The sequence below is a fragment of the Apis mellifera genome, linkage group LG1 (assembly GCF_003254395.2).
Source record: "Apis mellifera strain DH4 linkage group LG1, Amel_HAv3.1, whole genome shotgun sequence".
In the NCBI taxonomy this organism is placed as follows: Eukaryota; Metazoa; Arthropoda; class Insecta; order Hymenoptera; family Apidae; genus Apis; species Apis mellifera.
Window position 1 is genome coordinate 135,817 of NC_037638.1, and position 26,976 is coordinate 162,792.

At 42.8% G+C, this 26,976-nt stretch overlaps 1 protein-coding gene and 7 non-coding genes across 20 annotated transcripts in view; 1 reads left to right on the forward strand and 7 right to left on the reverse strand.

Annotated features, from left to right (window-relative positions):
- LOC726544 (serine/threonine-protein phosphatase 4 regulatory subunit 1) overlaps nt 1-26,976 on the reverse strand; it is a 106,419-nt gene that overhangs the window by 927 nt on the left and 78,516 nt on the right. For 12 of the 13 annotated variants that reach the window (XM_016910793.2, XM_006557376.3, XM_016910803.2 and 9 more), the window contains 7 exons: nt 11,926-12,038; nt 5,844-5,986; nt 5,462-5,599; nt 1,866-2,036; nt 1,465-1,748; nt 1,059-1,254; nt 20-868 (listed from right to left, as the gene is read on the reverse strand). In XM_016910793.2, the coding sequence (XP_016766282.1) occupies nt 20-868; nt 1,059-1,254; nt 1,465-1,748; nt 1,866-2,036; nt 5,462-5,599; nt 5,844-5,986; nt 11,926-12,038 (1,894 nt within the window). Of the gene's footprint in view, nt 1-19; nt 869-1,058; nt 1,255-1,464; nt 1,749-1,865; nt 2,037-5,461; nt 5,600-5,843; nt 5,987-11,925; nt 12,039-26,020; nt 26,040-26,976 lie in introns of those variants that run through there. The other variant, XM_016910810.2, reaches the window with a different exon arrangement.
- Mir2-2 (microRNA 2-2) lies at nt 2,357-2,440 on the reverse strand. The gene has a single exon (NR_031523.1). It is a non-coding gene; the product is annotated as a microRNA 2-2 (primary transcript).
- On the reverse strand, nt 3,301-3,389 carry Mir2-1 (microRNA 2-1). Its single transcript, NR_031522.1, has one exon. It is a non-coding gene; the product is annotated as a microRNA 2-1 (primary transcript).
- On the forward strand, nt 3,306-3,383 carry Mir2b (microRNA 2b). Its single transcript, NR_127369.1, has one exon. It is a non-coding gene; the product is annotated as a microRNA 2b (primary transcript).
- On the reverse strand, nt 3,521-3,599 carry Mir13b (microRNA 13b). Its single transcript, NR_034307.1, has one exon. It is a non-coding gene; the product is annotated as a microRNA 13b (primary transcript).
- Nucleotides 3,862-3,961, reverse strand: Mir13a (microRNA 13a). The gene has a single exon (NR_034285.1). It is a non-coding gene; the product is annotated as a microRNA 13a (primary transcript).
- Nucleotides 4,143-4,242, reverse strand: Mir2-3 (microRNA 2-3). The gene has a single exon (NR_034287.1). It is a non-coding gene; the product is annotated as a microRNA 2-3 (primary transcript).
- On the reverse strand, nt 4,532-4,631 carry Mir71 (microRNA 71). The gene has a single exon (NR_034296.1). It is a non-coding gene; the product is annotated as a microRNA 71 (primary transcript).

A 26,976-nucleotide genomic window follows, 5' to 3' on the forward strand; every position in this document is an offset into this window, starting at 1 on the left:
ATAGAGATATAAATCGTACCAAAGAAAGCGCAACGTATCTCACAGCAGCAACTTTGTCGCGCAATAATTCAAGAGACAATGATACTATGTGCCGTTCTACGTCCGCGGGATTGAACAGATTCACAACTTCCAACAACTGAGTAGCCAACTCTTCTCGAAATCTCCAATTCCACTCGGTATCGGTGGAAAGGAATTCCTTCAGTCTTGGCAAATATTGGCGACGATCGGTCGGCTTGAGTATTTTCAAAAATGTCGCTAGATGCTTGAGCACACCTATTCTGACCTCGTCCAGATCTTTGATAAACCCGTCGTAGATCGGAACGAGATCAGTGACGGTAAGTTCCTCTCCGAGAATAATAGCGATTTCATGGATACTGGAGGCTAATGTGCGTCTCACTTTCCATTGATTGGCGCTTGCCAAAGATTGGTAAGCCTGCTTCAAATACGGCCAATTTTCTTTCCCCAACGTGAGCACAACCGCGGGAAAGCTAAAAGCGCAGTGATGAGGGATATCCGTGCCCATGTCTGAACATTGTTCCGGCTCTGCCATCGACAAGAACGAATCGATCAAGTGTTGAGGAACGATCTCTTGATCGTTGAAATTGATCACATCGAATTTGTCCGTCGAATATTTGTCTTCTTTTAGCATGTTATCCAATAACGATGCTTTACTAGAAGCTGTAACGCCGATCAACGGCTGTTTCCGATTTACGTTATTTTGCGCAGCAGATTTTTTCGCAGCCTCGACAAGTTCGTCGTCCAGTGGAAGATCCGGTGCTATGTAATAGTACAGGAATGGATTAAAATTTTCCGTGTCGTCCAACGTGTTTTGATCATCTTTGTCATTTTTCAGATGCTTTCTCTGTATCTGAAATAAATTATTTACCAAATAATTGTCGAGTCTCGTGGGAAATAAATTCGTTGATCGAACGAACGAAAGAATCGATCTTCTGCTTCTCAACTCGAGAGAAATGATTATTTTCGAATGGGAGGAAATGGGGGAGGGGAGGAGGACGAACTAATCTCGCGTCGGTTCGTTACTTACGGACACGTCGTACCTTCGATTTATAAGCTCTCATTCTGGAAATATGATCTTCCTGAGACTCGTCCTCGTCATCGTCTTCTTCGAAAATTGGTTTTTGTATTATCACAGATAAATTGAAGTTATCCTTAGAATTATTATCCTCCGCGTCGAGTGTATGACTCCGTATCGCGCACTTAGTGGGGAATATTCCTTCGTACAAATACCTTATACTGTAATAAAATGATATATTTTTTCTTTTCTTTTCGATTAAAAAGAAGAAGAAGAAGAAGAAGAAAACATTAAGAGATCATAACATAACATGGAATGAAAAATGAATCGGATAAGATTGGAAAAAGAAATAAAGCGGAATAATTAAAACAATGCGGGAGCAGAAATAGATGAAACAGAGATTAATAAAAAAAGAAAAACGTTTTTCATACCTGAAACGAGTATCTTGTTGGCTGGTAAATACTAATTCACCGTGTTGATTATAAGTCACTTCGGTAAACTGTTTCGCGAACGTAGATATAAATGGTCCTAAAATTTGAAAGGCAGACATTCGCACCCATTTCGAGTCGTCGTTAAGATGCGTGGCAAGAAGATCTGCCAAGAGTAATCGACGATGTTGAAGGGTCATGCAGCACGAAACCGGCATCATAACGTCCACGCACGCTTTTCGGACGCCCCACACTGTATCGCAACACAGATCGACAAATACCGGGAACTGTGAGAGAGTTAAAAGAGATGTTAGAATCCGTTTGAAAATAATACAATCAATTCGAGATATGAATTTTTACAAAAATGAAAAAAAAAAAGAAAAGAGAGAGAGACGTATACCTACCAATTTTCGGAAAAGCGTCTTCCTCCCAACAGCGGAGCAAAGTTTGCCAAAGTGCGACGCGCAGATTTTTCTCGTATAAAATTCTTTGTCTTTGCAGAGAGCGATGTATCTATCCAGAAAAATCTTTTCCGTCATCTCTTTGCCAATGAGGGGCGCCATTTTGCACATGAGCTGTGAATCGACATAACATATACGATATATCTTTTAGGAAATCGTGGAAACGGATATTTTGTATATACGTATATACATAAATGTATGTATATATATACATATATATTTAAGGAAACGTGATTTAACAAAGAAAAGAAAAATTGGTCAAATGAAGGGAAACGAAAGGAGGGAACAAAGTAGAGATATCGTAAGATAATATGGATAAATTCATACACTCGCACATTTTCTGAAGTCGTATTTTCTCCATACGCGTAATTTTTAATTTAAAAGAGAGAAAACATATCGGCCGTTGCCGTTTGAATCTCGACAGAAGATACAAATCGCACCGTTCCGCTCATCAAAGCTGGCTGTGATACGAGTCCAAGTTACCACATCACAACCACTCTGATGGGAGGAACAGTCGAATTTTCGGTGAAAAAAGAAAAACCTGGAAAAGAAGCGGCAAACGGATAAAAAGATGGATTGAGTCGAACGAGTTACAATTGCGAAAGATCGATCGTTTCGCGACGATTCTCGAATACTTTCCTTCGTATACCCGCATCCGTACGAATCAGAAGGTCATTGTTCGACGACCACACGAATTGGACTCGGAGAGGTGAATCATTCTATCGTTATTCGACAACATGGCGTATTCGTCGTATTTTATTCTACTCATAAATTAGAACGATCGAATATTAACTCCCTTGTTTAAAAATCTTGAAACAACGAGCTTTTAAATACCATATTCTTCACATGTATCGATATCTTCAAATTCTGACGAATTAATTAATTATTTCAAGCGCAACTTCGTTTGACGATTTGAGGAGAAGAAACGAAAAAAAAAAATGAAAGAAGATATAATCTATAGGAAATGACGCATAAGGAAGTGACGTCGAGATCGGTGTTCAATAAACGCGATCACGTCCTTCACGGATCCTGCGAATCCATGAGAGGAAGTGGACTGTGAAAGAGGAGTCTTTCCCGAAATTGGAAACTGTGCGTGAAGACTCGCTCTCCGTATCGGGACGGGACTCGATCCGGGAAATGTTTTTCTTTAAAATGGCTCGCGATGGAACGATGTATTTCGCGGGAAAACGATCTCACGCCGCCTATAGGAGAACGAGCGAAAAAACGATCGGAGAATGGATTTACGAGCGTAAAAAGGGGAGCAACGTTACGATTGGTTTTACCGGAAAACCGAGCCTATAATCTTACAAGTATTTACCCAACGATGACGAAACTGGATGGAAACTGGACGAGAATCGATGACGAGAATCGTTGGTTCGACGCGACGCCACGCTCATCAAAGCTGGCTGTGATATGAACGCTCGTATCAGCATATCACAACCACTTTGTGAGCGGTGCACACGCGCCAATCTTTCCCAGCCACAAGTTTCCTCGCAAAAAACTATCGGGATTTCAGCGATATCCCGATAACGGAATGGACCGAATTGGCCTATTTCCATACAGGGATAGAGGAGACACGGATTCGTTGCAAAAAACGGCGATCCAAATCGTCAAAAATGGCTGTGATATGAAATCTAGAAAAGCAACACGCCACAACCAATTTGACGATTGGATCGCGTTGCGCTCTCGTTTTCTCCATCGTGCCCTCCATCTTCTGCCTCCTTCACCTCTACTACCATCATCTCCTCCTCTTCCGATGATGCGAAAAACACTCGAGCGAACGAAGAAAAATGAAAAAAAAAAGCGCGATTAAGAACAGAAGATTACGCTATTATTATTATCCGGTGTTCATCGAGCATACACGGTTGATTATTAATTAAACGGGCATTAAGCGTATTCGAACGAAGCGATACGCGAACACACACGGTCCTTGACGATCGATTCTGCGGGCCAAGCTCATCAAAATGGCTGTGATATGACTCGAAACATTCCACAACCAATTTGATGTATCGGACCGCAAAAGGTATTTTCATTTCGGTGCTGTATACTCGATACAACGTTCGTCTCTCTCTCTCTCCCTCTCTCTCACTCGCTCTCGCTCCCCCCAATCTGTACAATCTCTCCCTTTTCGCGTGGTTCCTCCGTTTTCCATTCTTCCAAAGATCATCCTTCTCTCTGCTAATTATTTCCACGTCTCTCTTTTCGTTTTCTCTCGCGCCGTAGACGGACACAATTTTGCTCATCAAAGCTGGCTGTGATAGTCGATCTCTATGACAAACCAACTTTGATGGTAAAAGCATGTCCTTGTCCGGGGATATTTTGCCCCCGTTTCTTGTTCTTCGTCCTCTTCTCTCTCTCTTTTTCTATATATATATATACATATTTTTTCCCCCTCTTTTTCTCACGACAAAATTTTACTTCTACTTTTTCGGTACAATAATAACAATAATAATAATTCGATCCAACGAATTTAACCAGAGATTCAAGATGCGCGGTTCTCTCTAATACTCCGTTCACACGTATATGCGTGTATATATATATATATACATACATACATATATATATATACACACATAGTATTTTCTGTTTCCATATCGATGAACGTTGCGGCAGAACGAACGCCGGATGAAAGACAAGATAGTGAGACGCGATAGCGTGAGAACATCTCACTACCCATGTCTTTCAGACGGAATCCGCCCGAAGGAGGACGCGTCTGAAGATTCAACGACCATAAACAGAGGAACAAACCTCTCGATCGGAGATAGATCACCTTACTACTCTCCCGATCGTTGCGTTACATTTCTTTGCATAGTAGCCTCGAAGCCGAGTCCGAATGGATCAAGAATGCTAGGCGCGAGGGACGCGTCTCGCCTTGTTTTCTCCCCACGCTCCTTTCCCCTACTTTCAATACATGCATACACGTTTAACCGTGAGTAATTCTTTACATACGTATTCTTTGATTAAACAACGTCGACGATCGGGTTACGCTTCGTTTGAACGCGTTTAAAATGAGAAAACTCGTTAAACCACGCTAGCCCCTAGGTGGAATTTTAAATAGTAGAAAAAGTGGAGAGGCGAGAAGAAAAGAGAAAAGGATCGATTCCGTAATGTTAAGTTTTTGTTCGATGAACGTATGCCTATTTTTTCTAAAAAAAAAGAAAGAAAGAAAAAAAAACATATGCGACAAATACAAAAATCCGCGAAATGGGAACAAAATTTGAACGATGTTAGAATTCGTTTGAAGTTCCTTCCTTTTTTCTTTCATTCTCTGCTTCTTCTTCTCCTTCTTTTTCCTCTTCCTCTTTCTCTTCCTCTTCTTCTTTTTCTTCTTCTTCTTCCTCTTTTTCTTTGATCCAGAAACGACGTCGATGAATTAAAGTCTATATAGTGGATTATTATGGGCAAAAGAACATAACGATAACGGAAAATAAAAAAAAAAAAAAAAAGAATGAGGCAAATTTATGGTGAAAAAAAAAAGAAAAAGTCGGGAAAAACGAAAGAAACGCAAAATGGAAAAAAAAAAAAATATGGAAACTTACGGAGATGCCAGAGCTAAGGAAATCGACGGACCTACAGAGGGTTTCTATTACGGGACACAGTTTGACCTCGATCGTGATGTTGTCGAGAACTCCCTTCTTCGTTAACGTTAACACCGCTGTCTGGGCTGTCATTCGTACCTAGGCCAACAACCAGAAAGAAAAAAAAAAAGGAATTCTTCAATGGATTTTATAATTCGTGTATAATGCCGCGTTACTTGGCGAAAAAGGAGAGAAAAACACGATTCTCGAAGGAGAGGGGTGGTAATATATCCGAGGAATGTCGAAGGGGATTTTCATAAGAGTGAAAAGATACTTATCGAAAAAAATGCAATTATTCGATAATAAAAGGTGTAAGAGGAACACGGATCATGGAAATATTCACCTGGTTATCTTGATCCTGTAGATATTTGATAATGATACCGAGCAAATGATCGTGAACGACATTGTCGAATAGATGAGGAGATTCTTGGCAGATCGTCGCCACATGAGGTATATGCTCCACCAGGTCCAACCGAACTTGCGTGTCTGAAATTAGAAAGAATGGATTTTTGAATCGTTCAAATTCCTTAAAAAAAAAAAAAAAATAATTTCTTATCTTTTTTTTCTTTCTTTCGTTTTTTCATTCAAATCGTTCCGACAAAGATCCCTTCCTTATTATTAAATGAACAGTTATAGATGATTAAAGATCGTTAATTTCGTTCGCGAAAGAGCAAACTTTTTTTGATCCTTTTCCTTCTTTCATCATCCTAACGAAGAAAAAACATTCAAGAATTCACGAGTTACGGTACCCAGGCTACCGTGAATGTAAATTTATTTTAATCGGCACCGATACGATCGGATAGGCGAGATTACCGCCAAAAATTTCCCTCGAATATAATTAATTAATCGTGGAATATTCACGGATCGCGGAACGGAAGAATTTCTTCCCGCGAATCTAACGTTATTCCTAATTGATAAAAATTGTAAAAAAAAAAAGAAAAAAGAAAAAAGAAAAGAAGAAAAGAAAAAAGAGAAAAAAAAGAAGAAGAAGAAGAATAAGAAGGGCCAGTTTGATCGATTGTTTCCGAGTCAAGAGGGGAAAGAACTTGGGGCATTTTAAGAAGGAATCCGATCGTTTCTTTGCAACTCACGATCGGCCGTTAACCGGCGATCATTCGTGCGTCGAAAGCGAAAAAAACAGTAGGGAAAGGCGAGGGGCCATTGTTGAACGTTTCCTCGACCTTGGACATTTTTATTTCCCCGACGGAGGCGTTTTCGTGGAAATATCTGAACGAGGAAGAAAGGCGACGCCGCGAGAGGGCACTACCCCCGTTGATTAAAAGTTGCACCTTTGCAACTACGAAATGCTCGTAAAGAGAAGGAAGAATCTCTCGACTGGTCATTAGGGGAATGACCACGCGAGTTCTCCTTCCGCTTAACACACTACTGGACAGGTGTAATGTGGTGGGAATTACGTCGCTCCTTAATTTGCTCTTGAGAATCTTGGTCGAGATCGCGTTTCACAATGGAATGAAATTTCGGGAAAACCTTTCCTATATATTTATATGTATTACAATTTTAACGCGTTAAAACCGATAAGATTAAATTCAATAATAAGAATATAGAAGAGAAAATTCACATACCATCGTAGCACTTTTCCCCTAAATATCAATCTTCATCATCGAACGTTTGGAAAAAAACTTTTTTAAACTTTTAATACTCCAACACGAGTCGTAACGTTTCTTCCGATTAGATAAATCACGCAAACGAGATACTTGAATTGAACAGAATTAGATCGAGGAATTTTTGTAAAAGTTCTATGAACACATCAAAAGAGAAATATATATACACGTATATACATATTTATACAAAAAGAAGGAAAAAAGAAAAAATAAACGAATCGAACCTTCACTTTCCGGTTAAAGTGATCGGTTAAAGTACAGCGGTTGATCGAAGTGCACGAAAAAAAACGCGGGAAAAACGTTGCTTTCCGAAGGAGAATACGAACGAAGTCGGAAGAAAAGACGTTACAAAGCGACGAGCGTGGGTGCAACTGAGGGTCGTTCGTCGCGGGAAACGCACCTTCCCGATTTGTCCAACTTTTCCACCTAGAAGTGGGGGGGGACGTGAAGGGTAGCTGTTGCCCCACCAGTCGGCGGCAAGGCCCAACTAGGGAACGAGAAAGAGAGAGGGGTAGGGGGATTCGTTCGTTTTCGGTCGTTTTCGTTCGTGGGGCCCACGATCCGAGCACGTGCTCGTTTTTTCCCTGCTCCCCCCCTCCCCCCCCCCCGTTTCCCGTTTCCCACCGATTTCTACGATCGTTCGTGTCGGCCGACGAAACGCGAACAACACCCTCCATTTCCCCTCCCCTTTCCGCACGCTAAGCAACCAACCCTAGTCCATTAATCACGCGCTGGGTCTTATCTACTGTTCCCCGCCTACTCCATCCTCCAGCCTTCTGTCCGGGACACGAGATCCCGCCAAAAATATCCCGCTGCGTTCCTACAGGATTAGGCGTCCACCGATTATTTACCCTCCGCCATCTCCAACCCGTCGTCTTTCCCTTCTTCGCGCGTCTTCCTTCCATGCTTCCTACTCTCGCCCTCTCCTATACCTGTCTACGTGTCTTCTTCTTTCGCGTGCTCCGTCGTATTTTTTTCTCTTTTTTTTAGTTTAGAAAAAAGGAGAAGGATAATCGATTCGCGATTCGAACAATTATCGATAATGAAATTTTACGGTGCTTCTTTATCCACGCGATTGATGAAAAAAAAGAAAAATAGTCAGTTTCCCTTCCCGTAGTTGCACGAAGATTAATCTAGTTTGTACGATCGATCGGTGATATATATCGGACGAAAAGACATTGATTGAATTCTTTTTATTTTTGAGGAAGAGTTTTTTTCCTCGAAACGGATAAATTATAATTTCCAATTATAAAATTTATCCTCGAATCATGAATGTTTTCGCGTTATACAACTTGTGTTAGAAACGAAGAGAGAAGCGAATCGGAAGGGAAATGAAAGAAAAGGAAAAGAAAAGGAAATATTGGTAAAGCTTGTATTTCCATTCTATATGCGGCGGAGAATTGGGAGAAACTCCGTCTAAGGTTGATCGAAAGAAAAAAAAAAAGAGGGGCGCGCGTGTTCGCGATCCCCTTCGATACTTCCGTGCCGCTCTAGGAAGCGGACTCGTCCAAAAATACGTGAACGCGTGTGTCGCGTGCCCCTGAATCCTGAAATCTTGCTTCCTCGAGGCCAACCCTCATCTACTTTTCCTCTTTCGCCGCGCGTCGCCCCTTCCTCCCTCTTTCCACGCTTCGATCGGTTCACGGAAAAACACCGGCACGTGTTACGGCCAACATGTTCCTCCGCTCCCTAAAAATAGTCCGCTCGGTATGTAACACTCGACGGATCATGCGTCACAATGCATCTTTTTTCGACAGTTGCACCTCTCTTCGGGAATTACGTTCGATCCTCGCGTAAGACAAATGCGCGCGCATCGTATATCCGATCGAATCTTGGTAAAAACTTGGAAAATTTCTTCTCCACGATCTATACTTTCGAATTACGCCGATAATCGATTAAGACGAATGTCACGAAAGAAGGGATTCCGATTCCGAAGTATCGGAAATTTTAGATTCAGTGAGAGAATATAGATAAGTTGAATCGATTCAATAATTAGTATTTGACTTTTCGTAATCCAAATGGTTAATCTGTAATGATTTTAAGAATAAATATTAAGAGGAAGATTTTTATTCATTCTCTAGTTATATATATAACCTATTTTACTTTACTCTAAAGCATCTCATTTTGCATAGCGATTTTGACTTAATAATTAGAGATAAAAAATTGAAGCACAATGTAAGAACTATTAATATTGAATTTAATTATTCGTATATCGAAACTTGTTACTTTTATTTTTCGCGCCTTTCTTGATGTTGAAACTTTGAATCTTTCACAGAACCATGATCACTCTCAAAATATTTCGAACATTGTCTACATTTTTTGTTTAACATTAACGTTCGATTTTATTCTCTACTTTGTTAAGATAAATTGATATATAATAATTTTCCTTTTCGCCATTAAAACTATTATTGTATTTTCTTCAAATTATATAGAACATTGATACGATTGATTCGATTGAATTAGATACAAAGCAATGGGTTAATTTTTGGCAAAAACACTTATTACACGAATATCCACCATTCGTACGCGTTCCGTTCCAATTCTGGATTCGTTAACGATCCAAATAGGATCGATGGATTTCGCAATCGATTCGTATTTTGTAGAAGAGAGCACTGTCACGCGACGAAGATACAAAAGTAGAGGCGTGCGTTTGTTTCGCGCGATGGTGGAGTCCCGCAGAGATCGACGCGGCGGTCTTAAAGTGTTTTCGAAGGATGGAGAAAAGAAAGGAGCCATCACTGGGATGAAAACGCAGTGGCGCGTTATTTTCCACGTTTCCCCGAACCGGTCCAGGTAAAAAGAAAACGCTTTTCGCAGAAGGATCGTTGTCGACCCATACTGGTGGGTAGCTGTTGCTTTTTCAAAGGTGCCTCCTTCCTTTCTCTCTCTCTCTCACTCTCTTCCTCTTCTTTCTATATTTCGGGTTTCGTTAGGGTGACGTTTCACAAGTAGATACTCATCGACGGAATGTCACGGATGACCTTTGAACATGCTTCTTCTTCGGTTCTACGAAACCTCGGCCAAAAATATTTCCGATCGTTTTCCGATCTTCGAAGAAACGGAATAGAAGGGCGCTATTGACGCGTTGCATCGCATTGTTTCTCCAACTACCTGACCAACCGCGTCATTTGTTCCTTTCGTTAAAATAATTTTAACGATATAGATGTAAGTACATCCAAGATAAAATCGCTTTGGAAGCCAAGCGTATCCGATACTTAACGAAATAAAATAATGCGATAAAAAAAAGAAGCGTCGAGGAATAATAAATTTTATACATTTTCATATTTCATCGAAAAGAAAAAAATATATCGTTGTAATATTGAAGCGTGTGTATATATTTTTACATTCACGTTTGCGGAACGTTTATGATAATTCGAAAGAAGAAAAGTTTCGAAAATGAACCGTAGCAAAAAAAAAAAAAAAAGAAAAAAGAAAACTATATCAAACTATACCTCGTACAAATACGTCGCATCGCAGGGAAATCAAAGAAACGAGAAACTTCCGGCAAGGCGCGTGCTACGCCGGAAGCGGAGACAATCTTGTCGTCACCTAATACGGAGCAACAGCCTCGTCGTCTGCAACCCCAACTGGCTTCTTCGTCATCTACCCCACTGGAAACGCGGAACACGTTTCTGTCTTCTCTCAAAAACGGGTCCCGGCCCTTCTATTTTTAAACTTCTCCCAATATCCCACCCACGATTTTCGTTCCATGTTTTTCGTTCGAGGAAACGGAGCCGAGCAACCGGAAAAACAAATGGCGAACCGCCTAAAAAGGAATTTTCTGGAGGGAAAAAAAACGTAGCGCCTATCCCTGCGCACGTATTTCAATTTTTCTTCCACGACGAGGACCCCTCGTTCACGATTCGGTATTTCTGTGAGAAGCGAAGACTCGGAACTCGACGCAGAAGATGCCGTTAAAAATTATTTACTCGTGTAATAGATAAGTATTTCAAGTTGTAATTCGATTCACGAGAATTTAATTTCGATTTTTCCTTTACGCGAAACGAGATTATTATTGCCAGATCAAATTATTATTAATTCGAATGATTTTTGTACAAACGTTTCGAGGATTGAATGAAAATAAAGTGCGATAAACGTGACGATAAACTGTCTCTTAAGCATCATGGCAACGTGCACATCTGTCTTCCCTCGTTGCCTGAATTAGTTAGTTTAGTTAGCGGAGAAAATTTTTTACTCGGCATAACATCTCTGTGACGCAGTGAGATTTTTGCAAAATATTCATCTCATATGATTAAAATTATTATAAAGCAAAGCAAACAGATTGAAACAAACAAAAATTGAAAGCCAAAAATTAAAGAACAGGAAAAAAAAAAAACAGAAAAAAACACAGCATCTCGGCAAGAATGCAAGATTGCATCGACAAATTTCGTCGTGTGCAAGCAATCAAGGATTTGGCTCAGAATTATTTCCAATCCTTTTGTCTGATAAGGTGCAATTCGCAAAACGTGTATATATATATATATGATGCAATAAACGTACAAAAGTGCAAACAAACATTCGATAAATTACCTTCGATATTTTTTTTTAAATTTAATTTCATAAATTATAAAATTTTATCGGTTGGTTGAAAATATTATGTACACTGACTATCAAAGAGAGATTAAAAAGTTTGTGAAAGATCGTCTTTCACGTTTTTCTTTGAAATTTTTTTAATAAAGGATAAAACGTTAAAGCAGTAAAAAGGTTGTTTCGTTCAGTTTTCTCATTTTATACAGATGTATTTCAGTAATTAAAAAAAAAAAAAGAAAAGAAAAGAAAAGAAAAAATAAATTTTAAACTTACCAGGATCTTCGACAATCTGTTGCACCGATTGCATCACTTCATTCACGTTAAGTTTCGTTCCATTGTTTGCAGCAGTGCGAAATACCTCGACCAACATCCTTCCGATTCTTTGTCTGTAAAAAAGAAGGACAAAACCTAGGTTAGTTGGTAATTTTGATCGAAAGAAAGAAAGAAAGAAATTTTCATTCGAATAAATGATCGATGAGAGATGGATGAAGAATCGATAAGAATACGAGAATTATGTTCTAAATGTAAGAATCTATATAAGTCTTGGAGTTTGAATATTTAAATAAATATCCATTTTTAAATTTATCTTACAAATAAAATATTATATTTGTATAATTTATATAAGGAGTAGATATAACAAATTAACTTTGTTTTCTCTTCCATTTTTCTACTTTTTATCGATACAATTTGAAATTTAAAATGTACAATCATCGTTTCAATTAATTATAATCGAATATTTAAACTAAAATTTCTTTCAGTTTTACACAAGGGTAGTTTTTCGTCACAAAAATTAAAAATATAAGTGGTTATTAATATTTAATATTTCTTCAAATTAATTCGTTGTCTTTAAAATTTAATTCTTCTCTTATCTTAAATTTAAATACTTTTATTCGCGTTTTCTATACGTTTCTTAATATTAATATTTTCTATAATAAAAAAAATATTATAACGAATACAAATTTTTTATTAGATTTAGAATGCGTTTCAAAGGTCTGTATAAAATATTATATATATATATTCGATTATCGATATAAAGAATCTTGAAATCTTGAATTTCACAAGATACAATAATAATTAAGATTCGAAGAACGACGCATAGAAAATATGATATTATTTGCTCATCGACACTCGTCTTATTCATCTTATTCATTTTTAAGACATTTTTGAAATTTAATTAACAAGATTCGTCGCATTTTTTGTCAAGTGCAAATTTACCAGCAATATGTCACGTGTATACGTATAAAAAAAAAGACGATCTCGCGGTGAATATAAATTTTGATTCAGTTATTACTAAGGTAAGATTGAAAAGGGAGTGAAAGGGAGGAAAGAAAAAGAGCGAAGAAAAAAAAAGGTCGGGAGAAAAGGAAGGTTTACCCAAGGAAAATTACATTTTCTTCACGGAATTGCGGATGAATGCAAATATCAGCGATGGGGACGATAATTAACGGGGAACAGAGGAAAGAAGTTGCGGGGAGAAAGAGAGGGAGAAGAAAAAAAAAAAGTTTTAACAAGGAAACGGATAGGCCCACGCGGCCATCGAGGTGACGAGACTCGAATCGTTGCCGCGTCTCTGAAATTCCCGAGATCGGCCAACTTTCCAAGCCTTCCTCCCCAACCCCAATTTCGTTCAAACTTGAAAGAAGTTTCAGAGAGCGAGGCGTATACTTTACTTTGTCGAATTTTAACGATCGCGGGTGTGGATATTCGAACGGACGGAAGATCGAAAGGGAACGGACAAATGGTCGGTGATCGTTAGTCGGCCATCGTGACGGCATCGGAAATAGGAGGCAACGTCCTTCTTTAAACGAAAAATTGAACGTAGCTGCCTACTAGCTGGCTACGTGACGAAAGAAAAAAAAAAAGAAGTAGAAGTAGAAGATGAGACTCGAGATGTATCGACGTTGTTCTCTCGCGGAGAGAAGGGAAGAAAAGTGACGAGAGACAGAGAGAGACGGAGAGAGAGGGGAGGAAGAGAGAGAGAGAGAGATGATAAGATGGAAAGAAAAAAGTAGGAAGAAGGCGAGAAGATACGGCAAATTCGATCCTTCAGTTTGGCGTCCTCGCAAGACTTCCCCCCACTGTGCGTTAGGCTCGTCGCGATGGAGAGGAATTCTATCCCCTCTCCTCCGCACAACGTATGAACCGATGGACGCGGGAGAGAAGTGGTGGGGGGAAGTTGGAAGAGAGCGCGGTGCTGACAGCCGCGAGACGAAGAAAGGTGACAGTGGCACGAGACTTTTAGAGCGATAAAGACCGAGCGTGGTAGGTCGACGAAGCGGAGGGGGAGGAGAGGCAGCGGCATGGTGGGGGGTAGAACCGGCACCAACGAAAGATCGTTTGCGGTGCCCCACCAGAAATTTATCAGACGAGCGGAGGTGGGGGTGGCCGTTCTCCAAAGTCGTTGGAGAACGGGTAGAGGGATGGTACCGCCCGTGAACGCCTACCGTGCCGGCGCAAACATGGCCGCCACCAGCGTCGTCGTCGACGACGACACCGACCACGAGGATGCGACGACTACTAACTCCGCTCATGTACCCCTGAACTTCTTCTTCCTCTTCTACTTCCTTTTCTTTTCCTTTTTCTTTCTCATTTTCTTTCTCTTCTCGTCGGTCAACGTGTGGCGAACGTACATAAACGCGAGAGCACGTGGACAGATCGAGCGAAACGAAACCATTTTCTTTTACATTCCGTTCGTTTTACTCGTAATCGTAACGTGACAGTTTCGACCGATTACGAAGGATGTGGCGATATTCGCGGACCCCAGCCTGGCCCAAAATTAAAGTATAAAGTGAGTGACTCTCGGTTGGTGCGCATGTTCGTGTTTCAGGATGGTTCGTAAGATCGATAGGGAAGACGGTGGTTTCGTGACCGACCGGCTTCAGGGGCTGGTTTCGATTTTAGGGTAAAGTCGATTTACCACGGCTATTGTTCCCAACAAATATAACACCATAGTTCCAAGTTTTACGCTTCCTTCTAACACGTATGATTTCCCACTGATTCGATCGATATATTTATCGTAAATTACAGGCCAGGTACTCGTGTTACTGTTTACTCGTCTATTTAGAGTAAATGGAGATCGTTTAAATTATAATTATAGTAAAATATAGGATAAGAATTATTAATTTTCTACTTCGTTACGAACTTTAACGAAAAAGAAAATAATCCGTTCGAAATTTATTTATTTATTGATATTAAATTATAAAGATAATTAGATCGTCTTTGGATAAATATCGGCCATATTGCGAACAATAGAGATTCGATTATCGTTGAATGATCAATAGAATTGAACATTGAACGATCAAATTCCAAAAAACAATTTATATACAATATATAATATATAAACAAAAAGAGCTGCATATTTTGAACATGTTTCGTAATTATTTTCGTATTTATCTAGGATATTAGATATATTTTTTTATAATGTTTTTTTTTATAATTTTCAATCAAATTACACGGATCTTTGATATTTTTCTGATCATCGTGCACGATAGAAACGATAGAATTTGAAATATGAGATACATCTTGCTGAAAAAATGATTATAGCTAAAATCATCGTTCATATATACGTTTAAAGAGTTGCATTAAACGAAGAATTGATGATAATTGAACGCGAAAATTTCTCGATGTCGACGTACGAGTTGTTGGTTCTCATTATCGATCACATTAAAATCGCCATAGCTCTTCTCCCGTTAACGGGGACACATGGCCGTTATTTCGACGATTAAACGTTCTACGCTCCTCTATCGTGACAGTGATTCTATACACGAGTAATTAGCGATTCTTTTGAAACGAGAAGAAAGAGAAGACGAGAGAGAGAAGATTCGGGAGGCTATTTTTCCCGGACGTGGAAAATAATACGATCGCATGTAGCAATTTCTGCTCGACGTGAAAAAGGAAAACGAATTTGTCTCGTCGTTTCGAACACTCGAGGAAATAGATATAACGCCGTGTCAAGAAGACGTAGAAATGATAAAGATAAACATACCTGGGTATCGGTAACTTAAGTATCGTTCATTGATAAGCCTCGAGAACTTATCGTTTCAAAATATTTCTCCTATTTCTATGAATCGGAAATTAAATTTACGATTAACTTTTGAAAAAATAACTTCATTTGGATAAAATGGACATCTATCGAAACAAAATTGACGTACAGTTTAAATCAAATGATGTTAAAAATAGAAATTTATCGATAATAATATCCGTTTATTACGATTTTAGGAATAAAATACTGTTTTAAAATATCGTTTTAATGTAATTTCATTTCTTCTCGATCTTTTTTAAAATTCCTTCAATCGTCGGAAATATTCGAAAAATAATCAATAATACGAATTTTTGCGATATAAGAAGAATTTTCGCATACGTTTCGAGCAGAATTTAAATCGGGGAATGATAGAAAAATGGAAATCTCGGTGTTAATTCGCGGCGATAGATGACTCGAAACAAAGACAATGTCGTTCGGTTCGTTAAACAAACGCATCCGCGAGACACGCCGCTCGACCAACTATGGGACAAGTTGACTGCGCTTTCTAGCTACCGGAAGTCAGCTGTTATCTCAAGAAGTAAGCCGGCACCGAACGACAAAAACTCGTCGTCGTCGTCGTCGTCCTCGTCGTCCTCGTCGTCGTTGTCGTCTCGTCTTTGACGCGAGGCGACCCACATTTGGCTACCGCACCGTTTCATTGTAATACGCGATTCGTAATCGTAATTTTATATTTTGTACGACATATATCGATAAACACCAAAATTCAAACAGTCTCTGATTCGTAGGTTGAAAAATCGAAACGTTTTCGTTCTTAAATTAAAGTGAAAACAAACGACATCGACATTTCAATGAATTTTGATAGACTATTTATACGAAATTTATTTATTTTTTTTTCTTATGAGATATTCAAGAGTTTATACGTATTTTTATTTATAAAAAAAACTAATATACCTAATCATAGTTATACATAAATTTCTCCATGTTTTAATTTCGTTTCATCGTTGTATTCTTATATTTCTGTAAATTGAGAAATCGATCTTTCACACATCCTATATAATTTTACTTTGCAATTTATCCGATATTTGAATAAATTAAACGAATAGAGGACTCTTGCAACCTCTCTTTCGTAATTGAACATAATACCTGAAATACACATTGTACACCGATGAATCTTATATCGATCAAAATATACGAATATTTTGGAATGTAAGTAAATATTTCGATCCTTTTTTTTTTGCATTCCATTGCAGAGTCGTTGAGTCGAATTTATATCTTCCCAGTTTTTTTCTCAAGGCGAGCAAAGGGTAGGAGAACGGAGCGAGACAAGATAAATTCCCATGGGCCCGAAGGCTACCCCTCTCCCTATGACCCTTGATCAGGGTCCATTCGTAGCGAAGGGATCATCGTGGAGCGAGGGTCGAAAAAAAGAAGGTTAGGGTTCCGCGCCACCACTTGAAAACTCGCGTGTCTACGACTCGATATACCGGATTCCATGTACGGGACTTTTCATGTATTCGTCTTCACACGGTTCTTCTCTCTTTCCCTCTCTTTCTCTTCCTCTGTTCGTCAACTTTCGATCGTTGCCACAATTTTTCGCATCTTTTCGTGAATAGTTTCGAAAAGAGAGAAGGAACGAGTCGAATGGAAGGAAGAAAAATTTTGATAGACGCAATAACGAAAGACGACAACGCGAGTAAGCATAGGAGGCGCTCACTTTCTTTCGGGAAAAGTTCTCCCCAGGAAGCCGCAAAAGTAGATCGGCAACAGGCGGAAGCCATCCAACCTTTTAATTCCTCGAACCGTTTACTTAGGTAGTCGAAGGTGAACCGCGAATTTGTAACGAAAATAGGTATTATACGGAGGAGAAAAGCTTGCCGAGTTGTTTGCGAAATAAAATACAATGTTTTTCTTTTTCCCCCTTATATTTGTAAAAATATTTGAAAATTTATCAGAGACAGCGAAAATTGCGATAATTTTTCCAGATGCGCACATTGCCACGGGGGATGCGAAAATCTGGGTCCTCGGCCTGGGTTATAATTTAGGGGAACAACCAGGTGGTGCACGTATATCTCGTCGACTGCGCAAATTCAAAGAATAGAAGGAGAAAAATGAGGATGGAGGAAATAAGAGCGAAATGTTTGCGTAGATGCATCTGTCGTAACGTAACGTTTCGTCCAATTTGTGTCACGGATATAAGTAATTTATCGAATGATTTCGATAATTCGCTGATTCGTCTATCTACCATCGACATATCCAAAAAAAAAAAGGAAAAACAAAGATCGAGCGGCGATTTAAGAGAAAAGATAAACGACGAAGAAAAGAACGAAGAGAGAAGACCGCGATTTCCGCTCGATGGATTCCCGATGCATACGTAAATCGAGGGAGTGATGACATTCGAGAAAGTTTGTGTACGCTTTCGAGGGAGAGGGGGAGGAAGCTTTTATAAAATCCGATTAAGGGTGAAGAAGAAATCGAACAATCGCGATCGGCTCTGAAATTCAGCTAGGGAAAAAAAAGAGAAGGAGGAGGAGGGGTGAATCGAGGGAAAAGAGGGACAGAAAGGGTGATTTCAGCATCGGAGAGGATTAACGAGGCCCGTTCGTTCGTCCAATTGGTTTATGGTTTCACGCTGTTCGGTGACGATAAATAAACGTGGAATCGTAGGAGGAGTTCACGCGCGTTGGAGGACGCGAGAAAGGACAAATCTCTTGTTGGATTGGTCAATGAACGGCAAGGGTAAAAAAAAAGGAAGAGAAATTCTCGGTGGCGCTCGAGCCTCCTTAGCTACCTTTATTGCCAAGGCCGCCTTTTCCATACCCTCTCAATTCCTTTCCCTAGCCTTTCCCCTTCCGAATTCCTCTCCAGGAAGAGAGAAGAAGAAGAAGAAGAAGAAGAACGCATCTGTCCCCGCCGCAAACCGAGGCGAGAAAGGTCGCAGCACAGGTCTTTTAAGTCTCTAATTCTCTCTTTCCTATCTTAACGGACCGTGTTAAGTCGTGAACAGTTGTTTGGAAAAGCGTATTGTGTCCGAGAAGGTACATCGGCGAGGTATTGAAACTGCCTCCGCTTGAAATACGAGTTTCCGCCAATAACTCAAAAATCGTATTATTACCAAAGAAATTTTCCCTCCCATTATCTCGCACGACTCGCACAACCTCACGTCCCGATTGTTTATCCAACGAATTTCTCTATTTTCTTAACAGGTGTGTTTACGTTTATTATTATTTTTACCTGGACCTATACCTGCATAGTCCGATCACGATTATCCTGAATATCTCTGGGTAAAGATTCGTCGAAGAACGTTTAGACACGTACGATCGTCGCACGATGAGGCGTAATCGATGCGATTACCTGCCAACTAACTATCGATCGAGGGTGGCGTCGATATTCCCGATATTCCATATCTTGAGAGTAACGAGACAAAATTGTGGTGTAATTATTCGTCGATAAACGAGCGAATAACTGGAGGGGGGCGGTGATCGTTTTTCGAGCAAAAACTTGGGGGGAAGGGAAAAAGACGCGCGTGTATCGAACGGGACAAGTTGTCTATTCGCGACACCTGGTACCCGCTCCGATCGTTTTATGCGGATACGCCGATCGATCGCGATATTTTTTTTCATTCTCGAAATCTGGAAAACCAGTTTCTCGCCCAGTTGTTCTCGGCTTTTACGTAACGCGTCATCCGCGAATTCAAAATTAATCGGGTAAACGCCATTCACGCGTACGATGGAAATACGCAATAACACGCGTCGATCCCGCGTAATAACTCGACGTTCGATTCTGCCAGCGGTAGAATCGGTGTAATATATCGTATAGGCTAAAAGTGAAAATGGATGTAATTCGCGCCTCATCCTCTTCGCGATCCCTCCCCTCTCCTCGTCGAACAATCTCGCGATAATTTGTAAGAATCGAACGTTTTTGCGCCTCGACGACGCAGATTCCACGAATTGATCGAAAAAGGTAAGGTAAACTTTTCCCTCCCTATGGCTACGACCCGAATATAAAACGCCGAGATCCGCCGCGACAACGTTCGAGAAAAAAGATCCAATGGCGCTCTCTCTCTCCCTCTCCCTCCAGTCTCTTCTTTCCGACGAGCAGTCGATAAATCGATGAGAACACTTGGACGGATACGTACATACGCGTCGTATTCTGGATACACATCGACCGAAAACTTTACACTCACCAACGTTTTTCTCATTCGATTGGTCACGAGGCGCACGCGATTTGCGGACGACCAGTTTTCACCTGGGAAACGTAGTTACGCGAAACGGAAGAGGAGGGGAAGAAAAAAATGAAGTATCGCGATATACGCGTCGTACACGTTCCACCGTCTCTGTTCTACACCACGGTCGAACGTTTCGAGGGACCGGAGACGAGGAAAAAGAGAAAGACAAAGACGAAGAAGAAGTAGAAGAAGAAGAAGAAGAAGAGTCTGGTAGCAGGATCTCCGTGGTATGAAGGGACTCTAGAGAGAAGGAATGTTGTTGTTGTGCCGGGAGGCGGTTGCACGAGGGAAGCGGTGAAGTGCAACGGTGCGGCCGGCGGCTCGGATCAAGCGGTAGAAGCGCGAGAAAGAAAGAAACGGGGAACACGAGGGAGACAGAAAGAGAGAAAGAGAGAGAGAGAAGGAAGGGGGTAGGGAGAGCAAGAGGGGGGTTTGGTAGAGGAGGGGCGGCAAAGTCAATGCACCGCAGGGGAATGCAACGCGCCGCGCCAACCAACACACAGAGTGTGTCTACTACGTCAGAGCGCATTCTACCGCACTTTAAGACTACAGCGTCGTCGTCGAGCTGGTCACAGTTACTATACGCGACTATGTCTTTTTCTGCTGTTGCCTTTTCCACGAATTTCCCCCGCTGTGTATATCTTCGGCTAACGGCCGGGGATGAGGATTTTTACGGAGGGGGAGGAGAGAGTTGTCCGCAATTTATTTGCAATTAGGTAGATATTTCGATAGAATTTTTTTCTTCTTATTCCTGGCATGATCCCCTGGCAACGTTTATTATTGCGCGTAAACGAAACAATGGACAAATAAGAGAGATCGGAATTTTAATTTTTCCAGAGTATGTTTTCCCGTCAAATAATATTTTTTTCGAAGAAAGAAAGAAAGAAGAAAGAACGAAACATCGTGTAATTGGATTCGTTCGTGGATCGATTCGGGATCTCGTTTTCTATAGGCGAATTCGCTTTCCCACGGAGTGACGGGGAGGAGGGAGGGAGCAGAAGGTTGAAAGCGAGCGCGTCGCGGCTCGGCAGAACAGCGTAAAGCTGGAGCCGGTGGTATCGCTTCTCGGAAGCAATGCATCACGGGACGATGCATACCGAGGCGGCGCGTGTTACGAGTCGACTCGAATCGAGTTCTCTTACTAAACAGGACGGTGTAAAAAAAGTCGGAGGTAGAGGAGGAAGGGAAGGTCATCGCGGAGGTGGAAAGGAATGGGTGAGAATAAGGAGTATATACGCATGGTTAAATGCGGGTCCTGGTTGCGTGGCATGTAAACGATAAAGAAAACTCGGGCTACAACAGCGTTCCGTGCTTTTGTCGGGCCAAGCCATGGCTGTAAACAACCGGTAACCGTATCGATCTAACGTGACACACACACACACACATATACATCCACACATATATACGCGCGCGCGCGTTTTACGCTCCGGAAACCGAACGATTTTTGTGCATCGTTGAATTGTTACGCGCTCCTCTTCTTTACCGACTCTTTTTCTCCAAAGACGTTTTCCCCCCAGCACAGGAAATGACACGCGAGTCACGCGGCGGAAACGATCCGAAGCGCAAGAACTGGGAATGCAAGCGGGAGTAGTTTTCGAACGGTACATTCGTCGTTTCGCTCGCGGAAATCGAAGAAATCGCAACGATTTGAAGGGGAAAAAAAAAAAAAAAAAAGAAAAAAAGGAATGTTTCTATTCGCTGCTCTCGAAAGGGAAAAATATTCACGGGGGAGTGACGGATAACAATCGGCCTCGAAAGAAGGCGTTTTACCGCGTCCCACGTCCGAACGCCTGCGCGAAATTCGCAAAATTACACAACAACGGGGGAAAAGAGCAAAAGAAAGGAGATCGCGCGTTACCATGTCTTTTCGATCTATTATACGTATCGATCGATCGTAATTATCGCGTTCCACGACCACGTAAGAAATCCGAACGGAGAGGAAAATTAATGCGGAGAATCTAAGAAAAAAAAAAAAATCGCGTATTCGAAAGCTTGGCGGCGTGTGGTCGGTCGATCGTTTGTGAAGTTCAGTCACTCACGGCAGTTCGCACCATACTCTCCCCCTTTCTGGGTCCCACGTAAGTACTTGCGTGTTCCATTCCCCTCCCTACAGTCGATTCCCCTAGCGCAGATATATACATATATATATATGTGTTTTCTTTCTCTGGCGAACATCGTTGATCGAGATCGGCGCGAACGGTGTGCGTGATCGCACACGGTTGCGTAGAACACAGCGAGTCGTTGTGCCGGATAGCACAGCGCGAGAAAGAGATCGCTTCGAGTACAAAGTCCGTATACGTGGTTGCAATGGTGTGCGCGTGCGTGACGCGTAAGTGCGAGGGAACGGTGGAGTGGAAAGGAAGGCACGGCGTGAGTAACGTGTGTACGCGCGGCCGGCTGCGCATGCGCGCCCAAGTTCCCGAGAGGCGCAGTGAATGAAGACCCCCACCACCATCGGCTACGCACACATGGTACGCGATCATACACCACGTCACCGCCAATGTTACACGATGCAGTTCCCGCGACGTTCAACTTTCGTCAAATTCGACTGGTGCCTGGGATGGCCTCGTTTGATAACGATACAACTACACCGATATTTCTTACGTTACTTTTTACTCGCGGTATCGCCATCTCTTTTTCTTTTTTTTTAAATCGGATACGATCGAAGGACGAAAGATACGAGAAACGACATCGAGGTCATTAACGCGCGAGAAATCGAGTAAATCGCGTATATATATAATTTTTTAAAGGACGATAAATTGTTCGAAGGAGAAATCCTCGTACGATTTCTAATCTCGATCCTTGGGGGATCGAATTCCATTGGCCCGCATCCGCAGAGGCGAATGGCCCTCTCGCTGGACCAGAATCGTCGACGGTGCCTGTATATACACGACGTATACCACTTTTCTCCTTTGCCGCGCTACGAGAGGAAATTAGAAATTTGCTCGGCGGAGATGGTCGTAGAATTGTTATTTGATTCGTTGCTACCGAGAGTAATCCGCGTCTGCAGGAGACAACGTAGCGTAGAAACGAAGACTCGTCGAAAATAAGAAAAGAAATATTTTCGGCCGGAAATATCCGTTCGAACCGCGAGCGATGACGTATCCCTCGAGGATCCACGAACGAAAAGAAGAAGAAGAAGAAGAAGAGGAGCGATACGACGAATTTGGTGTCGGGCATCGGCCGACATATGCCGGTTACCGTGCATGCATGCGTGCGTGCGTGCGTGCGTGCGTGCAGCTGCTATATCATCCTTCGGGTTTGGGTCGGTGGGTGACACGTTTCGCTCGTTGTGCACGGCCGGTATACACGCGGCAACCAATGGGTATTGATTTGTGGAGTGAACGCACCGCACCCCCTTCCCTCCTTTCAACCCCTCTTCTCTCTTTTACCATACCTCTGCAACGCGGCTTCGGCCCGACCGCGTATGTACGCTCCTCCACGGACACGAGATACACGCGCTAATTTCGCATACACGCGGCCAGACGGCCGCATACAATTACGGCTTAGCCTGTACGCCCTTTCACCGAGCCCCGTTGCGCGACCCCATCCGCCCGGTTCAGAGGCCGCTCCCCACCCCTCCGCCTCCCTCCCCCTTAGGGAGGGGGCTTGGACTGCATCCTTTGGGTGGGTCAGGGCCAGAGAGGCGCGGAGAATCATGGCTGGATTCGGGGTAGGTCGAGGGTCGAGGACGAGATCGAAAGTTCGTCGCGTCTCTGGAGAGACATTTTTCGAGTGGATGAAACAAACGTCCCTCGTTCAAATTTTCGGGAAACGAGAAAAGAGATTTTCGATCGAATTCGATTTCGGTCGTAATTCGATTCGATATTTATCGATCCGAATAAAAATGAAAATGAAAAAGTAATTATCATCGAGGAAAGAGAAGAAGAAGAAGAAGAAAAAAAGGAGGAGGCTGGTCATACGGAGAAGAAAGGGATTGACCGGTAAAGAGTGGGGGAGCGAAATTCCGATCACATTACGGCGAAGAGAGAAGAGATACGAGGGTTGTCGAGAGCGCAAGAACACGGTCGGTCGAGACGCAGAGGGGGGGAGCGAAAGAGAGAGAGAGAGCGAAGGGGTGAACGGTCGCACGGGGGTGGAGTAATGAAAGAAACGGGTGGGGAGGAAGGTCAACGACGGCGACGATGGGAACGCAGATGGGAAGAGAAGACGGGGGGATAAAGGATACGAGGAGAGCAGGAGAAGTAGTAGCGAAGCACTACTCTTTCTCCGTTCGAGTCCGAGTGAACCGTGGAGGAAGAAGCGCGCGGCAAGGCAAGGTGGAAGGGGGTGGAGAAGAGGAACGCCAGGGGACGGGAGAGGAACACGCGTGCGCGCGCGACCGGGTCCGAAGTAAACAAGTGGAAGCCGGTGGAACGGGACGGACACCGGTCAGTGCGATGCATTTGGTGCATTCCTGCAGTCTGCGCCGCTGCGCCCCGACGGTGAGAGCAGGAGAGGCAGCAAGCCGGACCACGCTCGAGAGAGAGAGAGAGAGAGCGAGCGAGGCAAAGAAGGAGAAAGAAGAAGCGAGCTCTGCAACGCGGCACACCACTTTGGACCGACGGACGCAAACCGCATTCCCGGCCGTGACCTTCGCTAGGACATCGCCACTGCCCCCACCCCCACCCCTTTTTCTCATCCTCTCTCCCGCTCGCGGATGGCAATCGTCCTTCCTTCCTTCTCTTTCCTCCCTTCTCCGCCTCTCTCTCTCTCTTTTATCATACGTCTCGCTTCCACCGAGATCGCGAAATCGCCAACGGGAGGAACGTGGAATCGCGCAGCATCCCACGAACGCCTCTCTGTCTCTCTTTCCCACCCTGTAGCGCGATGCGATAGTCGACGAACTCTCCATTTGGTCACGAGTTTTCCTCCGAGTAACCGCCACTGGGAGGGGGTTATGCTACTCGGGCTGGCCTTTCGCGGCCGATCCTCGAGGTGCGAGACTTTTTCCCTCTCCTTCCATCTCTCTCCCTCCCTCCCTCCCTCGCCACGATTGCCCTCGCTTTCTCGCTCGCGCGTCGAAAATACGAAAGCCTCGCTATGCTTCGACTCTAAATCCGTTGGTGACGAGAACCGCGCGAATCGTATGATTCACGAGCTATAAATAATCCGAGGAGGAGGACGGGAGATTAAAGGCGAAACCGTTAGAAAACGCGGGAATACGTTATAGGGAGCGTGGGATGGATTCCGAATCCTCGGCGTCGAGAAGAAATTTCGCTTTTCGTTCAATCGCGGCGCGGATTGAGCAACGTGGAACAATTACGAGGTTGCAATTACGCGGTTGGAATTCTTACGATGATTCACTCGCTCGCGAGTCCCGAGAACGGAGCAAAACAAAGGGAATCTCGAGGGGGAGGGATTGGAACGCGTTCCTTCTGGTGGAACCGCGAAGGAACGAGATTAAAGGATCCAGCGGCGGAACGGAGCGACGACGCGTCGAGGATTTGGAGGAAAAGTGGCCGCGGCGGAGGCCACCTCACACAGGGACCCCGTTTTAATTTCCTGCCGTGGCGAGGAGCCAAAGACCCCGGAACAACGCGAAACGCTCTCTGACCGGAGTTTGCCACCGGGGAAAAGAGAACGCGTGGAGAAGCATAGAGAGAAGAGAGGAGCAAAAGCACGGTAGGTACGAGGAAGAGGGAGAGAACGTGGTTCAAAGGGAGGGAGTGGAAGCAGCAAACGCGGCCCTAAAGAATTTCAGAATCCTCTCTCGCGCTCTTTCTCTAATTTACGAGCGGTCGTCCCGAATTCGAGCAAATATTTGTTCATCGCGTTCGACTAACGGGTGTATATGAAGGAAATGGGAGGGAGGAGGGGGAGGAAAGAGAGACGCGCAGTTGAAACGAGAGAGGAAAGTAACGAGAGGGAACAGGAGTAAGAATAGATGGGAGAAAGGAAGGAGAAAGCGAGGCATCGTTCGTAATTTTTTCGAAAACCGCTCCATCGATATTTTCCTCCCCCTTCTCTCCTCGCGTTGTACGCCCCTCTCGTCTTCCTCCCTCCCCTTCTACTTTTGCTTCTGAGACGCGAGATCCATCCATCGACCTTGCATCTCCAACTCCGAAAGACTCTTTGAAGCGGACCGCCCAGAATCTAGCCGGAAGCACTATTGAAGAGTATTCGTTCGAGAGAGAAGAAGAAGGCGAGAAACCCAGTACCTGGAAGTCGTGTTAACACGCGCTGCTGGACGCTACAAGCCGCTCCAATTAGCATCTTCTTTTTCTCCTTCGACTTCTTTCGCCTTCTCCTCGCGCCTGCCTGCCTTCTCCTCCTCCTCCTCCTCCTCCTTCTCGGCTTCCTTTTCACTCGACTCTCACACACGACCGACGACGAGCACCTGTTGAACCAACCCGACACTCTCCCTCTCCCTCTCTATCTCTTCCAAGACATCGTGAATATCTCTTCGTCGAGTGTGCGGATTCTAATCGTGTTCTATTCGTTGTCGGATCGAGGAACGAAACGGATGTATTTCATTGCGATGACCAACGATAAATCTCGAGTTATCGGTGAATCAACATGGTTGTCGCGTGGAAAGATTCTACCGATATCCATCCGTTGCGACAAAATAGCTTCCATTTTGCGATATCTCGTATCTTTCGTGCGCTTTTGAGTCGAAGCTGGCTCAAAAGTAAATTTAGCATGTATTTAAAATTCCATTACCACGGATTAATCCACCCGATTTGCATGTTCCTCACGAGAGAAATTCGAAAAATTCGATTCGATTAAATGCTATCTTTAAATTTCAATACCGAAAGAATTATTCCATTGATTTCTTTTTATTCCTTTGATTATAAATATTTCGACGTTTCAATTATTAAAACTAAAAATAAAACGTAACACGAAAAGAAAAAATCCAAATTTTTTGGAAATCGAAAGCAACGACTAATCGTTCCGTTGAAGTATTTCTTCATAGTTGGATCTAGGAAGAACAAGAAAAAAAAAATTAAAAATAAAAAAAAAAAAAAAGAAAGAGCAACCGACGCGGAGACGGACGGACGATCCCCCCTCGTTGCACGTCCGACTCGCTCCTGTTGGACGAAATACGTCGGCATCCAAATAATTCGGGATACGCTCGTGTGAGATATGAATGAGAGGAGTGGGTACGGCGTGGCGT